The sequence below is a fragment of the Meleagris gallopavo genome, chromosome 7, assembly GCF_905368555.1.
Source record: "Meleagris gallopavo chromosome 7, MGAL_WU_HG_1.1, whole genome shotgun sequence".
NCBI lineage: Eukaryota > Metazoa > Chordata > Aves > Galliformes > Phasianidae > Meleagris > Meleagris gallopavo.
The window spans coordinates 12372973-12392424 of NC_139410.1; the positions used below are offsets into that span (position 1 = coordinate 12372973).

Here is a 19452-nt window from a genome sequence, read left to right on the forward strand (position 1 = left end):
CATTTTCCTCTCAAAGAAGAATCTGATGAGCCTTTCTAGGTCAGTAGTCATCAGGACAATACTACTTCATACTCACTGGAATGGCTGCAACTTGGACTTCTGTCAGGTTAGTAGAATTATGTCATGCCATATGAAAATCAAAAGGCATATTCATGGGATTAATTTCAGCCTAGAAAGGCTCTTCTTCTCTAGTCATTCTCAGCAGTCAAAGAACAGAAAGGATGTAGAAGGCCGTTCTGGAAGGAGTACAATAGGCCATGGGACCTAGAGGTTGGAGCTTGTCCAAAGTCTTCTCCCCAGCCCTCAAATGAACATACTGCAGATGCAGTTCTCAATACCCACATTTTTTTTTCTCTGATCCAAGATCACTGCTGACCACACTACTTTTCATTATAACATATGGCTCCTCAGGAGGGCGACTGATTGGACTTTTAGTCACTTTGCTCTCCTGATGACAAAGATTGTCTAAGACAACTGGTTTCTCTGTTCATGTAAATAACCCTTCCAACTCCCACAGTCTTTCACAAACTTGGAGAAAGAGAGTGTCCTGCATTTCTCATTTTGAAGGGAAACCTGACAGAAAATTGGAAATTTTGCTGCAGCATTTCCAAGTGTTCCAAAATAGAGTAATCTTACGGAAAAACACAGTCCTCAGACCTGCATACATCTTTTATACTTTGAAAGTCTTTGGAAAGCTAGTTTAATTTTGAAGAGAATACAAAGGAGACAAGTATGTAAGCAAATATGCAATTTTGAAAAAGGGAGATTTTGTTCAGGCAGTCTCATTTGAGAAGTATACATCTTCATTACAAAACTGCACAGATGAAGGAATCATTTTCACATTTAAATTTTGAGAATCATCGTAATTTATGCAGAAATTCTCCACCTTGGCTGTAAGAGAATAGCATGTACAGTACTACATCAGGATGTTTTAACCACTGGTCATTCAGAAAGCATTTATCTGGAAAACCTGTTAGAAGGAAAAAAGCAAAAAAAAAAAAAAACCTACTACCAACTATGCTAGTTTTATCAAAGCCTATTTTGCAAATACTTATCCTTAAAAACAAAATTATGTGTTTGATTTTAGTCTAGATACCTCGAATGTTCAGCTTATTGTTCAGAAAGTTAACCTCAACTCCTTTGAGATCTCCACAGGTTTTTGTTGTATCATAAACAAACACTCAGCTGTCTAAACATATGGATTAGAAGATAAAAACAAATTACTATTTAATTACAACAGCAAATATCTGAAATTTGATAGGCTAGCCTTTCTTGCAACAACGTCACTAATTCATAGCCAATCAAAGCAACTTGTTACGTAAAGTAATTTGAGATGAATAGTAAACGTCAACAGATTTTCAATAAAAGTCATAAAAGTGAGACTTAACTATAAACCTCAACCAGTTTGACAGTACTAGCATTTCTAAAAACCTAAATGCTGAAAAAGGTACAGCATCAGAAAAATCTCATCACCTTTGCAAAAGAACATTGAAAAATATTCTGCAAAGTTGATTCATTCTGAAGTTCTTTGAGGAACAAATTATAAAGAAAATACACAACAACAATAGAAGAATTAGAAAGTGAAGATAACTATAAAGAAAAACAACAACCCTTGAAGTCATTTAAATTAAGTAAGCAGAAAAGATTCATTAAGGCTACATGAAAATTCTTGTCCTCAATTTCTACCTTTTTTGAGGTTTCAGAAAGAAAATCACAAAGTTTCTGCCAAACAACAATTTTATAGTCATTATATCCAAAATAAATATCAATTTGCACGAACCATTTCAATAAACTCAGCATCGTATAAAGTCCCCCTTAGCTAAAAATACCAGTAAAACAGCACTCACTGTGCAAATGTTTTATCTATGAGGTCCACGTTGTTGATCTTCACAATGCATTCATTTTCATGGAAAAGCCCATTGCGCCTAGATCTACTATTTTCTTCAATACCACGGATAAAAAGTCCCAGCATCCTAAATGGGGGGGAAAAAAAAAAAAAAAAACTATCCTTATTCTGTTGATAGTATTTTATAGCAATCAAATACACATATTAATCTTCACTTGAGATATGACTTGAGATAGAGAAGACCATAATGAACTGCGTAACCTAAAGAAAAGATTTTCCATTCTTGCTTCAATTCAGAGAGGACTGTAAGACACACCAATAAAAATTGTTGGACGTTAATGCGATCCTACATGCTAGAACTTCAAACAGCATTAAATCCTGTAAGTCATACTTGGATATATGGAAGAAAACCCTGTGATCTCTACATCTAGATAAAAAGTTATTTGTACTTTACGCAACACAGGTCTGTCACCAAGATTAAATTGCTCCAAAGAAAAGCACAAACAGTTTAAAATGTATTCTTCTAACTAGACTTCAGCAAAATAAACTGGCAGTAGGATAAAACAAAAAAAAAAGTTTCTATGTTTGGAAAGTCTCCAAAAATTTTCAGTTCCCAAAGCCTGCTATTTTGATACATGACAGCAAAACCATTTATGTATCTTGCAGATCAAAACCTAAGTTGGTTTGCTTGTTTTTTGTTTACTATGTTCCTCACAAATTGAAAACTAAAAAATACCACAGATGTGTTAAGTGAAGAAACACAGTGGGAGCAAGACTGCAGCGGGGCTAACTTCTGGCAGGAGTGAACTATTCTTGATTTACTGGAGCATCTCTGTATTGCAAACACAGCTCAGTGTAGATATATCAAATGATACCAGTATGATGTCCCAGTAACCCAACAGCTGCATGTTCACCAAGATCTTTTATCATCCAGTTTTAACCACTAAATTGCCAAACCATATCAGCACAGACAGATGGTCCGTAGAGGCCATTTTCTATTGGTTATACTCCATACAATATTGATGTGCAATTGTCAATATTGCCAGCACTCACATCACAAAACAGAAGTCTTGTATTTTTTCTCAGATTCATAACTGTCTCATGTTCAATTTAATTCAAAAGATTCACAGCAAGCTTTTTTAAATGATATAATATTCATTGCGCATCTGATGTTAGACCTAGAAAGACTTTAAAATTGATATTTATGTCTAAAGAAACATACTCTAGATGTAAACTTGATTCCAACTGAACAGAATGTTTTGAAACATCTCACAGAAAAGAAACACCCAACATATCAAGGTTCTCTTGTAGCCTGTGTTACGTTCTTCAACAAAGGATTCAAAGGGCAAATGGTGGGGAAGGGCCACAGCCCTAACGATGACAAACATACAATCAGCTGCAATCAAAAAACTAAATGCCAACAAATAACTTAATGCAAATGTTAAGATAGGTACCAAAAGAAGCAGGGAAAGAAGCAGACATTACAAATTAAATTGATTGCTATGATCTTCACTAATCCTATCATGCCTAGATGCTGCATCTGTGTAACACTATAGGTTTTTCCACTTGTCTGAAACCTTTTGTATGCACTATGGAATCTGAATGAGTGGCTTGAGTTACGTATGATAAGGCAGCTTAAATTCATTACTCCATTACCTATTTCATACAGTCTCAATTTTAGTATTGTTTTAATGCACTATTAAATTTTAATTTTCTTTTTTAACGATATCTAAGTGCAGAAGAAAGGAGAAAAATTATTCCAGTGGTTTTCTAATTCCTATATAAGGGTTCATAAATTAATAAGATGTTTTAACTACACATAGAAAAAATCTGCTCTGCAGTATACTAGGTCTAAAGTCAGCATTACCTTATTAGTAGTTAACTGTTTACAACTGAAATACCAGACCAAGTTAGTCATGGTTGACATGGCCCCATAAATTGCACCTTGTCATTAACAGAAATAAAAGATGCTCCTCTGTTCTTTCTCATCTTTCATGAGTTAAAATTTATACACTAGTCTCATGCCTGATTAAATAAAAGGGGTAAGCGATTCAAGTAACCCAGCACTCTTACAAAGTTATCAGTATGGTTCTGCCAAGGGTCATTACAATTTCAAGACAACTGTCTAAACAAGTAGGTTATCTATCTAAAAAAAAGAACAAAAACCCTCTCAGAGATCCTCAAAAATGTCTGTAAATAAAGACAATAACATGCACAAAATGTAGACAAAATAACTCCACTTTTTCATCATGGAGGTCTTTAAAAGATGCACTCAAAGCACCAGGACTTCAGTATAGTTCACTATAGTACATTTGCAATAATTACTGATTTTAACAGCATGTAATTTTATTACATTTTCTATCTAAGAATCTTGCATACAATGTCTATAACACAACATTCAAGGTATGTCTAAACCAAAGAACTACTGTCTGCACTTCATGGTGGGTTATGAATACCAGTGCCTTGCTCAAGACAAGCAGGCAGCCTCAAAGCATGCAGCTCAGACCTCCTTCACTCCCCATGGCACAGCAACTTTGTTCTTGCAACAGTGACAACATTTTTCCAGCAGCAGGTGGTCATTTACTTTCCCCTTTGGAAAATAAATATTTTGAATGAATTTGATCTCGCTAACAACCTGGGATGCTGCTGAGAAAGTATTTACAGGCACAAACTTCTTCAAGGCAATTTAATCTCTCACATTCACTGTCCTACATGAAAGTTGACAACTAAAGAAACATTTAAGGATTAGAAAATTCTTACTTTAGTAATAATTGGGTTTGTGTTACAGGCATCACATTACTATAAAACGGTATCATTTATGGCCCTGGCAATTTCCCATCTCTTGTTCAGGACTGCCAGTGTCAAATTAACTCCCTGGCTAAGCCTCTCTTTCATCCCAGAATTAGTTAGGTTTATTTATTTATTTATAACATTCCAGTTACATAGATTGGAAAACAGTTATAATAAAAATGCTGACGCAGTCTTAACTACAGTACATCAATATGAGCATGCTGCTATAATAGGCTTCTGTGATCTCAAGAGAATATGTTAAATCATTTATAATTAAAGTAATTGTATTGTGACAAAGAAAAGTTCACAGTTATAGTACACATTATAAACGCTATACAACCAAATCTGAAAGGTGGTTTAGGAAAAAAACAGGATATTTTATTTATTTCTTGATTTTCTTGTCTGATAAGTCATTAAGGAAGGGCCTATGCAGAGAACTCCAGTTGAATCAAAAAGCTTAAAATAAAATAAAAAGCAAATAAATAAACAGAAAATAAAGCCAACTCTGACATCTTAGAATTTCTTTTTCCTACAGTCTAGTTTACCACCCAGAGAGGAAAACCAGATGCAACTGAAAGGATAAATATGAACTAGTGAGTGAACTGCCTCACACGTTACAGACTGGTAAGCATTTCAGTAGTGGGAGACTGGGTTCATAGACACTCAATTACCAATTTTATTTTTTTTAACCATTTGTTCTTCTTTGTGGTTATACAGTACGTAGTTTAAGAGAATTGCAACTGAAATTCTTTCATTAATACACTTCTTGAGCGACGCAGACAATATCTTACCTTCCACTCAAAGATGAAAAAAAGGGCACTACGTGTATTCCCAAGGGTCCACCTTCCCCAGAAATCTCCACTGTTTTGGTCATTTCACTAAAAAAAAAAAAAAAAAAAGCACAAAGAAACACATCTCATTTACTTTTTCATAGAATTTTCTATCTCAAAAACACATTCTGCTCTAAACAAAATGATTTGATCAAATAGGTGAAAGTATAGAAACAACATTAAGCTCAGAACTCACTAGTACAGAGAAAATCTGATGACATTCAAAATAGCTAACAATTTCTTTAATTTTTCTTTAGGAGCTGGTACTCCGATAGGAAATGACATCATTACTAGATGCCTTCTTAAGTGAATCCTTAATAAATTAATTAGAATATGTAAGAGTAAGCTTTGAAGTCTGAATAATCTTCATTCTATTTAAAACTAAAGGTTATTCTACATGATATATAGAAAAGCAACTTTTTAAACTTATGTTTCTTTTGAGCCTCTTCAGTCAATTTCTCCATGTGGACACATTAAAAACAGGAAAATCACACTTTGAAGACATCAAAGAGATAAGCTGGTTAATTAAATTATAAGTATTTTTGCTTTCTGCCTTCCATTGCATACAATGTCGCTGACATACAAAAAAAAAAACCCCAAACTGTAATCAGAACTGCAACTCAGCTCATTTTTTCAGGAAGTTTCCTACTTCAATCACCATTATCAATAACCTCTGTGTTATCTCTGACAGTATAATTATTATTTTTTTTTTTAGCTGTTCATGGCTAGGTACTGTTTCTTTTCCTATGGAGTATTATATCCTGCTGGCCTTGCAGTGACCTTAGTTCTATTCTGGGTAATCATAATTTGAAAAGGAAGGTACTTGAATTGGCTAGAACATCCAAAAAAAAAAAAAAAAAAAAAAGATCAGAAGGGGGCAAGTCCTACATTCCAGTAAGGGAATTCCTACCTTCTGTGTTAGTCTACTTTTTCTGAAACACCTCCATCCTCCTGAATCATACTGAACTCCACCGACATTCAGAATTAGGGGAGAGCTACTGGGTATTTTCCTTCACATTAGGAATACCCTCACCCTTTCAAGCTATAAAAGCTCTGTTTATGCCTGCATGCAAATTCTATAGTATTTGCAGTTCTGTAAACATGAACCAAATGACCACTTTGCATACTGTGCTGAGTTCAAGTCAATCTAATGCAAGCAGAGGCTGCTGAGGGAAAGGCTTCCAACATTTCTGCAAACATGACAGATCTACAGAGCGCACGATTCTTGTGGAAAAAGATCACCCAGTCCTTCCTTCCCCCAACCCCATCGTCAGTGTCCTCCTGGGGGGGACACTTTCTGCAGGGATCAGCTTACAGGCCCCACTGACCCATGGCCTTTGGATTCAAGGCAGGAATGGGCAGAAACACACAATTACAAGGGTGCTGTGTCCTACCACTCTGAAAGAGACCTCCTAGCCACACTAGGTGAGATTCTATATAAAAGCAGCTGGTACAAGATACATCTCTCAAGAAGGACAATAACTGCAAGTGATCTTATTCAAATTCTGCCACTGCTTTCTAATAACACAATATTTTTATTTTAAAAGCCTTTTTCCTGTTGTATGATGACAAGTCACAAGCAAATTGCCCGTGGTACCATAATTCTTTTCTTGCTTGGATAAATACGGAATGAGAAAATAAACTAATACAGTTTTTAGGGTTTTCTGCAGTTTTTTCTCCCAGGAATGCTAACTGGAAGTACAAATACTTCATAAAATTGAAATGTACACATCCTGAACAACAATCCACCACTGATCCCAAAATAAGAGACTTTCACATTACTACAACACAGGCATTACCAACATGTATTGCTACTTGCTCATTTTTTCTTTCCCATACTCCCTTCTCCTCATGAAATAAGCATGGAAATACTGACAAAACTTTCCCATGAGGTCCTTTGGTTTGGTTTGGTTTCATGAAATATTTTTATTTTCAGTGAAACTGTTCAGAAAAGCTAGACTCCACTCAGGATGCTTCCCAAAACCACACATGTAGAAGTTAACTATTCTTTCTGTTTAACCTGCTACTTCTACCAATTTTCTTAACAGACAAATACACACATACAATTAAAATGCTACCTGTATTATCTTTTGGACTTGTACAGAATCACAACATCCAAAGGAATTAAGCAACAAGTCCTTTGGGCCCAGAGGACCCAGAAAATAATCAACAGTAATGAATGGGTTTCCATTTGTACTGGGAAGATTTTCAATAAATTATGGTTGCCCCCAGATAACCCTGTGTTGCTCAAGGACTCCTGGGAAGTCATCTTCCTAAGCAGTGGTAAAATAGAGCAGGAATTTTCTGAGGGCAATTATGACAGACAGGTTACCTGTCATCTCACATCAGTGCACTTACAGTTAAAAGTCAGCTCAAAGCCAAAGACAAATACAAGTTTATTTTTAAATCTAACAAAATCTATTCAGTATGAAGAATGGGTTTCCTTTTGAAAACAAGTAGCCTGCAGGTAGATTGTGTGTGACTTTTAAAAACAGTGACACATCCTACAAGTTATGCACTAAGGTGCTAAATATCCAGAACAAGAGCACACTACATGCAAATATAAAAGAGGTGTTTTATGTTTTAAAGGAAAAAACAACAACAACAACAAAAAAAAAATCTATGACTCCAAAACATTTTTCATTCCCAAGTGTAATTCCTATTTACACCTGAAAACTTTTACAACAACGTGAATAGATCTTTGAGGACATACTGTTTTTATATTCTGTCTACAAAACCAGACTGTTAAATAAATAAATAAATAGATAGATAGATAAATAAATAAATAAAGCAGGATAGCTGGATTGAGCTTTCTTGGTTAAGAACTTCAAAGATTAAAGACTTGGAAAAAATCAGACTGCCTCCTTTCCTGCTGACCATCCTCCAGATGGTTTCATCTGCCCATGAGAACAGCTTAATTCCAGTAGCATATAGACCATGCTGGCTTACAGTTTAAACTACACTAGCAAGAGAATAGAACAATAAAAGGAGGAATTAGTGAAATGCAAAATGCTTTAAGCCTAAGGGTACCAATTCCTAAACTCCACAGGCATGAAGGACCCTAAGGTGATGGGTCCCTGAGTTCAACAGAGTTATGTTAAAAAACTGAAAGCAAGTGAGAACACAGAATGGCTTTTTGTTTTGGTTAGCAGCTGCAATATTGATACCTGGGGGTAATTTATGGATTTTATTGCAATATACACCATTTAAAAAACAAACTATCTCTGAAAAGGAAAAGGTAACTTCCAAAAGCTAGTAATGTTCTTGTGATCTACTCCTATTTCAAATCTCCCCTCTCCAGCCCATATTCATTCTACAGAAATGAAAATGCAGCTCTGACCTAACAGAAGTCAGAGTCCTGGAGCCCAATCGCTGGCTCAGCATGAGGCCAGCAGCACCAGCTCACAGGTTAGTGAAGCACACAGTGTGGCATCTTCTGTATATTCCCAGGGAGCAGAGATTCTGCTCCAGAAAATACTGCAGCTTCTGCAAATGCATGCTGGTGCTCTGACCCCACCTCTGGTCTCAGCAAGGAGACCGCCCCTGCACAGCACTGCTTCTGGCTGAGTCCAAGGCCACAGCCAGCTCTGTACTATTGATTTTAAGCCCAAGGAAGCTACCATTGTTTACTATGTAAACTCTCCAATGCTTGATGTTTATTGATTTCCGCCAGATTCTTTACAGACTATCACATTAGGCACGAAGACCTGCCATGCATGTTATTAAAAATGCTGATGAGCACAGTCTGAGAAGACAGAGAGGATGTATGTGCATGCGCGTGGGTGCAGGGAGCATGCACAACAGTCCATTTTGAACATGGAAAGCAAAATGTAAATGGAGTGCTGCATATTCAGTGGCCAATTAGTCTGATCTTCACATTGATAGTGACCTTGCTGTCAAGTATTACAGCTCTCTCCTGAACACTGCACCAGGTGATATCAACTTGTCATACACTACAGGGAAAACTTTGTAAGGTGAAGGCTCCTTTACAAACTATCCAATAATAGTGAAGAATGAATCTCATCCACCAAAAGTGCAGGTGCTTAGAAGGGACCTCACTCCATAGGTAAAAAATCTGAACCAAGATTTTGTTTGCTTTGACTTTCCTAAATTACCAATGCTGGGAGGATCTTGCTAGGATTTCCCTTGGAGAAAGCAGTAGATACGACCTACAATAGATTAACTGCTTTGCAGCACACAGAAGGGAGCACTTTGGTAAAAGGTTATTTCAACACAGGGCAAAACTTATCATGTATAAGTAATAAGTAGTTATTATTCCAATGACATACTCTTCTGCCATTTTAATCCTATTCAACATCTGCACTAAAGTAGTTAACTCAGGCTCATGATGACAAAGCAACAAGCTCTGAATATAGCACTGAGTTCCTCATATGCTTTTAAGAAAAGTTACAGTTAGCAAGCTGCTGTATTAAAATAATTATAATTCTTAGTACAGGATGTCAGTGTGTCCCCTGCAAAGAGGGGAGGCATAGCTGATATTCCTAACATGCTTTGTGGCATTTTTATTGACCAGAGCCAAGTAGGAGGCAAGAGAAGTGTCATTCAGATGCAGAGAGCTCAGGGATGCAGTTACTGAGCTGCTTTTTCCTGCTCATCCTCCACGTGTATCTACGGCCCCACTGGGTTCTGCCATTCCAGGGGAGGAGAGCACCCAGGAAAAGGGGCCACTCACATGTGGCAGGGAGCATAGTCTGTGGGTGATAGCAAGTTAGTAGATGTAATTTTAAAGACAAATCACACAGATTTAGCCTGATAAAGAGGGTGATGATTCTATCCACGCACTTTTATACATTAACAGACAGTTGCTGATGGTAATGATCTGCACCCATCCTTTCAGAGAAGCCAGCCCAACTAAGCCATCTGAATGCACATTCTCCTCCAACTTCCTACTCCTTTTTCATCTTTCCTTCCCCCTCATAAACCAGATGTGAGAAGTTCTGATGAAAATTACTTGGAATCAGTAAAGAAACTGGAGCTGGAGATGCTAGTGTGAAATCACTCAAGGATAGATGAAAATCTGAGCAATATCCAAGAGGTGATAGAGAGCACTCTGCAAGGAGAGGAGAAAGCCACTGAATGTGCAGAGTTCAGCACAGCCCAGGGAGTTGCTCACTTGCCTCTAAGAGGAGCACCTTTCAGTTGCTCCATTGTACACAGAAATAAATTAGCAAGAAGTTAAAATATTTACTATGAAGTAATGTAATCTTCCAGTTTCAGGTTTGAAGTGGCAACCAATCATCATTTTGTACCCAAAATGTGTTAATTCTCACAAGATCAGCTGTCTGGAAATTTAGAGACAAACCAGACAGCCTGCAGGCACCAGGTTTTTCTCTCTTTTTTTTTTTTTTTTTTTTCCTTTTTAAGTTGTTGCACTTCTGTGTTGTTAGACTACTGCAAGACACAGAAAGTGGTTTAAAAAAAGGAAAAAATAGAGAAGGAACAAATACTGCCGTTACACTTTAATTATGTACCTACGGAACTTAAACCAAGGAACTAACTCTGACCTCTGCTGAAAAGCAGCAAGACAGTAAAATAGAACTTAATGAAAACACATAATGAATTATCAATGCACACATTACTCTCAGAGTTTCAGCTAATCCACTGCTATTAAAGTAAACATTCACTTCCAAGCAGATTCATGTTTCCTTTTCCTTAACACAGTCATTTTTATTAAGAAAAGCAAGTATTCAGAAACAGTATTTCTATGTACAGTGTGCTACAGGACTGAATGTTACAGGCTGCAGCACATTTCTGTGTGATGTCTGTAGACTACCGAGACCCTACTGTTACTTCAAATATTTTTCAGTTCTCATTCAGAACATGATGGGAAACAAGGAAAAAATAGTATATTTTATAAACTGATCGTATTAGCTTAGCTACTCTTATTCTGACATCATTTTTATTAGCAAATACAAAATAACCACCATATCAGAAATTAAAAGAGGACTGTCGTTACTTCTGTCTTTATACATTCCACTAAAAATTGCTAATGACATGATGTTTCAAGCCTCTCCTTCAGTGAAATTCAGCTCTCAGGAATTAAATTGTTCAGACTCCTGGAGGATATAGTCCTGAAAGAGTTCCCAGTACTTCCATAGTGAAATATTTTATAGAGAATTCAGGCAAAGTAACTTTCTTCCTATTAGCTTCTACACAGAGGAACTAGAAGTCCTCCACACTGTCACTCATTTCATTTATCGTGTGTGCAACTTTCTAATTTTACCTACCTAAAGCAATTAACTAAACTTTCTTCAAATGGAACAGTTTTTCCTACCTGAGTGAGAATTACAAAACAATCCGGGTCTGAAGCCTTTCACTTCAACTGACTGGGTATCACAATCATAAAATATTAATTGTGAGGCTCTTTATTTTCCTTCCCTCTGAAATACCTATTATTAGCCATAGTTAGAGAAGGGATGCTGACCTCAGACAGACCGTTGCTCTGACGAGAAGTCTCAGATAATTTTCTTTGGTGACCAGCTGCTGTTTTATTTAAATGCTAAGGTCATAATGATCAAACTCCATGACAGGAAGGAATACTTTCTGGTGAAAGCAGTGGGAACAATATTGGTTTTCTTCTCTTCCATAGCATAGAGCAGCCCTCAGGCTGAAATATTAGTTTCATTAACATCATTAAACATAACACGACTTATTTAAATAAAGGTTTATCGTATCATGACTTGGTAACCCCTCATGGTCCTAAAACTTTCAAAACATAACAAGTCAGACATCTCTGCAAATTAGAATCATAATTCTTTTTTCCAGAAAGAATAATGTAAAAAGAACCAAATCAGATATTAAAGATATGTTATTAGATATATTTTTGTGGAAGTAAAAATTTATTATTTTATTATAAGAGTTTCTAAAACAGATAATTAGTTAAATTCAGTCCAGTTAAGATACCTGTAAGACGGACAGATAGCCTCTAGTGAGTGCTTCGTTATTTTCTCTTTATAAAACATTTGCTACTAAAAAAATAACTTCTGAAAAAACAGCTTTAAAAAATAACTCTTCACTTCTCTACAGAAGAAGCTGTACAGAAACAAAATCACTGCTTTAACATTTATATTGTTTAACATTTGAAATACCAGTAAATTTTACAGAAATGACAAGTGCATATATATACTTTTTTGACAAAATAATGTTCTCTGAAATGTTCCTAAGCTCACTGTTTCTACAAATTTGAATACCTTACAAATACTTGAATATATTTAGCAAGATTTAGGCTGAAAAAAATCTTACTATCACCCTTCATGTCAGCAGGCAAAGCAGTGTTTTGAGAAATCTGAATGTTCTCCTCTCAGGAACATAGGATGCACAGCAAGTTATATTTTGGTACAGCTTGAAACACCTTCAAGGATGGGGCATCAACAGCACCTCTGGCAATCTGTTCCAGTGCCTCACCACCCTTTGAGTAAAAAACATTTTCTCTAACACCTAACCTACATTTCCCTCTTTTAGTTTAAAGCCATACCCCCTTGTCCTATCACTATCAGACCGTGTAAAAAAGTCACTCCCTCTTCCTGCTTATAAGCTCCCTTCAAGCACTGGAAAGCTGCAAGGTCTCCCCAAAGCCTTCTCTTAAATGAGTACAATGCAGGTGTGGTTAGAATGAGAAGTCAGTTTTGTCTTGCATATAAAGCATGCTGAAGTAAGCACTGCAGATGATGTTCCTACCTTACAGGAAGATGGTCCCTCTGCGATGACAACAGTTCTGCAGATCCTGCAAGGTTCATTTCCCCATCCTCAAACGATACCTGGGAAGCACCCTGTTGAGAGATTTCAAAGCACATTTTGAAACTAAACACATGCATATGCACATAAAAGACTGGCAGTGTTTATGTTTTTGAAACACTTGAAAGAGAAAGCAAGCCACTATTTATTCACCTCACTGAGGGTGAGGACTGAAAGCCCCATTATTTATGGAGTATACAAACAAAACTCAAAGAAACAGTCCCACTGCTTACTCCAGCATCCCACCAAACTTTCACTGACATGTTGGTTTAAATACAATAGAAGGCCTATCCCACTATTTGCGGGAAGATAGAGGAATAAGATCTTCTGTCAAGGTCCGGTATAATCAGTAGCTTTTCTACCTTCTTCTGTCTTCAGAATCTCTCAAGAGACAAAGTGATGGAACAAACTAGTCACCTAGACTTAAACAGGGCAGGCCATGGTATGCTTGGGCACCCTTCTTCAAAAAGCTGCTCCATATTTCTTGCTTTACGATGCCATAGTCAGAGCAGAGAGGGGAGGACAGATTGAAAGAGCTGTGGAGAACCCAAAGGTCTACAGTACAGGGAATAATTCAAGCTGAAGAGTAAAAGACATCACAAGTTCCACAAAGGTTGAACAGCTCCTAAAATTGCTTCCTCACTGCCAGTCCATTCTGAATTCTTCTCAACTCTGAGCCACCTCCTTGTTCATGATAGATACCCTAAGCCTCAAACTGTTCTTTCTGTTCCTCTGTAGCATTACTATGGTAAAGACATTTTTACATTAGCTTCACAGAAGAAAAAATTATTTGGCCAGACACAAAAATACACTGCATACAGGGACCTAACGTTAATGTTAGCACTCTTTAAAACTATTAACTTTCTTTTCCTGATCCTCAAATTCTTTATGTTTGCATTTTTTCCAAGTTGGGAAAGGGAAAGAGGTACAAATGAGATAAGACCACTGTCAGCAGGTGATATATTAGCATTAATGTACTGTATTTCATTGCAGCCTTCATTGCAATAATGTAAACAGAGCAAAATCTGTAACAAAGACCTTTTTTGGAGAGGTCACTTCTGCCAACTCTGCAACAGGAATATAGCTGGAAGACATAAATCTTCAGCTGTCAACACACTAAGGGAATTCAATTCAAAGCTTGATCTTAACTAGATAAAGCCAAAAGTTAATCATCATTTTTTTTGTTGCTGCAGCAGTACAGGTTTTCACTGTATGTACTTGCCAAATCAGGTTGTCTCAAGGCATAGAGTAGCAACGTTATAAATTAATTCCAAAGAACAAAATCGACTAGATAGATAATTTAATTTTCAACAAAAGTTTTACAATGTATATTAAAGCTTCCATTTTTTCTCAAAAAAATGGCTCTACCCATAAAGATGGTTTTCCTGGTTTGCCATTCTCAATCCCCCCAAGATTTGAGGAACTTATTTTCAGCTTAATAAGTAGCAAGAGAGCTGTAGGAGTGAGGAGACTGCTTTGTGTTTTAGAAAAGAACCACAACGATCAAGCTGGTTCCACCCAATTCCCCCCCTCCCCTTTGATCACACACCACTGAGTTTTCGAACCTATTAGGAACTGGCAGCAGTTCTTTCTGCATGTTAATCAGAGCACAAGCCAACAGATTTGCCTTCCACTGCAAAGCCAATACAGCTCACTGAAAGCAACGTCTGTCACTAATGAAAAAACTATATGAAGAAACATGTACTGAGTCTATGCTATCTCTTCCAATCCCTCTTCACAGTGGAACCACGTGTCAATGAGCAATTTTTGTTGTATGAAGCATATTCTACACTAACCCCATACATCAGGAACTCAGCCTCAAACAGCAAGTTAGCAACAGAAATCTGACACATCTTTCACGTGCTGACTTTATTTCGAAAAAAGACAGAGCCTTGGTAGCAACAGATGTCAAAAGGAGACAACTCTCATTAACCAGAGAGCTCCCAAAGCTAACGTTTTTTAGCTAACCAGAGAAAACACTGGCACTGCAAAAGGGTCTTCATTTTGGAAGGCTGAAAATAGCCAAACCATGAGTAGATTTTTGGGTGGTGAATTAACCTGCCCCTTTTTTCTTCCAGATGTTGGCTGCAACACAGCACTGCTCAATGCATAACCAAGAACTTGCTGCTCATGGCTCCAAACAGTTTTGCTATTTAAAGCTTCGCTTGCAGTCTGTTCAAGTCTGTGTATGCTACATTACTTTTCTGTCTTTTGGCTTTGGGGTTACTGTTATTTTTTTTGCTGTAGTAAGGTTACATCCATACTTGTCCTTCCCCTCTGCCTTGGGTAACTGAGATTTCACAGTAGTGACAAATACAGATAGCAGAACATGATCTCATCTCATGTTTCTGTTGACTGATTCACAGTTTTTAAGCCACAAGGGACCATTTTTTGATCAACAAGTCTAATGCCATTCTTGGAATTAGATTTGTTTAGTCAAACAGAACAACATTGGCTGTGACACTGCTGATAAGCAAACGGTTCTCACACAAAGGTGGCAACTGCTCTCTTTTCTGCTAAAGGTAGAAGAAGCAAAAGATGTCAGGAAGCTGAAAAAAGCTCGGTACAAATATTAGGGGTATCAGTCCTCCAGTAGAGATCTTCAAGGACAGATGTAAAAACGTCAGGAATGTTTCAGGGCCATGTTCATTCCCGTATTAGAATAAATGGTCCAGCTTTGTGAGGTGCCTGATAGCCCCACACCTCCAAGGTAAAACTTCAGCAAGGAATTCAAAGTTTGGAGTCCATAGCTTCAACTACAGCTTTTTAAAAATTCATTCAAGGGTAAACACTCCTACAAGAGAATTTATCCACTGCTAAGCTGGACCCCAGAGTGTTTATAGACTTCAGAAATACCATGGAGAGTGTTCAGTGTCACGGCCTCCTGCTTTGATTTGAAGTAAGTGCTCACATATTACAAATCATGGCATGCTAAAATCAGTAAACATAGCCAAATAAATTTGAAGTCTTAAATGATCGACGAAACATGAATCATAATAGTGATTCATTACAGAGCTCTCCAAGAGCGACATTAGAGCTCCAGTCACATAGTCATCACTACAAATGGACAAATTCCTTTCATACTTCAGCATTTCATTAGAGTCACAGTAAATTTAAACACATCGTCTCCTGCCCAACTGGCTGAAAGATAGCAAGGCAATGATGTGCAAGTAAAGGCACTGTTAGAAGACGATGATCCAATACCCATAAATTCTCCAACTTTATTGTTTAACAAATTCTGGTTTTCAGTTTTTCAGAAGTTGCAGAACTAATGACACTGACTCCTAAAACTTCATTCAAATTCAGCTACCTGTGTAATATAACAGGATTGCCGATTTCAGTTAGGAAATAAGAATAAATGCAAAGTGCTGCAGCTAAAAAAATAGGCAATAATGCAAATGCATCTAATAACAGTGGAATTGATTTTTAAAAAAATTTATTTACATAGGTATAATTTTAATTAAGCTATTTGTCTTAATGCAGCAAAAAGCATGTTTTTCAAATTAGAACTGAACCAGAAGAGCAGTATCGTATAAGATAATACTCTGCCAACAACTATAGAGCTTGGAAAATTCTCATATTCGTTACATGGCAGTTCTTGAATTAGATAAACATGTATGTGTAGCAGTAAGAGCAACCATACATACCAGTAACTTCTACCCTGTGGACATGCACAGTACTCCCAATTTAACAGTCAGCATGAACAGCAAATATGCTGGAATCAGTTGTCTGTCTGAGGTTAGATTGTATACAAGGTGCTCCCCTGTTTATTTTATTTCTTTCATCTTTGAAAAAGTGCTATTTATATAAAAACTACTGAAGCTGTTGGAACCTATCAGCTTCAAGAAAGTGAGAGGCACTTTTGGACAGAGAAGTATAGCTTTTATAGGAAGGGATGGACAAAATGAGCTGAGAGCCACCAGTCCACACTGTGCCCAGCCACTGCTTTACTTTCTGGCTATTGCTGCTACTGAGAAACTGTGCATTTCCACATTTTAAAATCTCAGCACAGCAGCAGTTTCCCAGCTCCACTCTGGTTACAGTGCAGTTTTCCATTACCTTTCAGTTCTCTTACAGCAATATTTTGCATATGCAACCAAGGGTACACCACAATGCCCAGCCCAATGCAGTCGAGCTCTGGAAACAGCCAGCAAGCATAGAAGGGCCATTAATCATCTTGATTCTCCCTGATAGACTCCCACAGCTATTCTCAGGACAAGCAGCAGTTTTGGAGGTAGTAACAAAATTGCAGATACATCACTTTTAAAAAAGGTATGTAGCAAAAAAACAAAAACAAAGAAAACATCCTTTTCAATTTCTTTTCTTATTAAACAATAACCAGCATGAGACAAACCTCAAAAGTAGGTGGGAAGTTCAGAGAAAGAGTAACTCTGTGTAAACAACCAGAGAACATCCTGAGTGAGGAGTATTCTCGCAGCATAAAGCAGTCATCAAACACTAACCGTATGCTTGAAGGAAATAAATAAGATCTATTAATAAGAATTGTACATGGTCACCACTCAAAGCGTGGCATATCCCTAAGGAAAACATTTTTATGTGAAACTTTATTTTAATAGCCAAGTTAGAAGTGAGGCTGCTGTAGGACTGAGGCCAGCTGATGGCTGCCCACCCCCAACACAAAGGGAGGGCAGGCAGACCTGATGGGTCAGGGCTCACAGCCTTCACCTCCCTCCAGGAGAGCCAGCAGGAGGTCAGCCCCACAAACCGCCGGCTGCAAGGAAACTGGGGGATGACAGGGATGCTTGCTTACACATGCAGGAAATGTCTCATACATTGCTCCCACAACATACATTACTGCATTTAAAAACTGAACATTTTTAGCAGCACTTTCAAGATCACGTGAACATTTCTGACAGCCAGAATGAGGTTTTTTTGTTGTTTTTTTTTTTTTTATACAAAGCCTTTGCACTATTTTTAGCTTAAAAAAAAAATCAGCATTTTTATAAATATTCCCAAACTTACTATGAGGTGCTACAATTTCAAGGTATAACCTTTAGTTACAGCAACAAACGTGACATCTGACATTACATCCCAGAGATGATCCCCAAAACCATCTAGCTCAAGCAGTGTGCATAAATGCTCTTCTTCGTTCCATCAGGACACAATCAAGCACTGGTTATAACCTTAAGTGAACCCGGGTCCTACACCTGGGTTTGATGTTGGGCAATGCGACACGGCTGCTCCAAGCTCTGGCAGCACCGAGGTGTCAGTCAGGCATCCCCACGCCTCGCCGTGCCTGCACCAGGCTTTCTCAAATTAACACAGATCTGTTCTTACGACATCTTTACGAAATAAAAGATTTCTAACTGGAGAAAATCATTTCAATCAAAGGCTCTCTGCAGGATGAACATCGCAAACTGTAAAATACCAGCTTACAGCAGGGCACACAGAAACCAAGGTCACCCAGGTACTAGAGAAGAAAACAAAGTTGGTGTCAATAACTGCATTTCATCTGCTTAGCTAACTTTTCATTACCGAACTAATTACCTGCCCACACAGCTTTACACAGCAATCAAAAAGCTTCCTGAAATGTAGCTGTAAGCAGGATGGTTCAGTATTTCAATAAGTTAGTAAAATACGCCTCAAGAATTTCCAGATTAATTTTAACATATTTTTTTTTTTTTTTTTTTTTTTTTTTTTTTTTTTTTTTTTTTTTTTTTTGCTTCTGAGCATAATGAAATAACTAACAGGTCATTTTAAAACCAACCAGTGACAGAAAACTAAGTTAGCTCCTCAGTGTGTTTTTAAAGGACATGACAGAGCTTGTCCCAGAAAAAAATTCTGATCAACAGGCATGCAAGCTGTCATACTTAAATGAGTGCATTTCTTACCACAACCTACTTATCTATATTAAAAAGTTTCCAACCAGCTAACATCCCCACACCGCAACCATCACTGATCTATCAAAACACAGAAACCAATACAAAACTGACTGATAAAAAGCCACTAAAGTTAAAGGAAAAAGCACTCTGCCTCCACAGAACATGGAAAGTATTTTTAAACAGCTTGCAATACTTCCTTTGCATTTACTGATTAAGCCACATCATCTTGACTATTCAGAACGAAATTCATTTGAAATGGATAATTGATGCAATTGTGCTGTATTTACAAATGCAATTAATCATTTGCTAAAGATGATTTTTAGGCAGGCAACAAATACGAAAATAAGAATCATACAACTTCTTTCAGTGTTGTCAACCGAAAAGTATT

General features: G+C 37.2%; 1 protein-coding gene across 5 annotated transcripts in view; it reads right to left on the bottom strand.

Annotated features, from left to right (window-relative positions):
• The window catches only part of PARD3B (par-3 family cell polarity regulator beta), a 369189-nt gene that overhangs the window by 210826 nt on the left and 138911 nt on the right, over nucleotides 1–19452 (bottom strand). For all 5 annotated transcript variants that reach the window (XM_085228738.1, XM_085228737.1, XM_085228736.1 and 2 more), the window contains exons 5-7: nucleotides 13165–13256; nucleotides 5428–5514; nucleotides 1848–1973 (exon numbers count right to left, since the gene is read on the bottom strand). In XM_085228738.1, the coding sequence (XP_085084864.1) occupies nucleotides 1848–1973; nucleotides 5428–5514; nucleotides 13165–13256 (305 nt within the window). The remainder of the gene's footprint in view (nucleotides 1–1847; nucleotides 1974–5427; nucleotides 5515–13164; nucleotides 13257–19452) is intronic.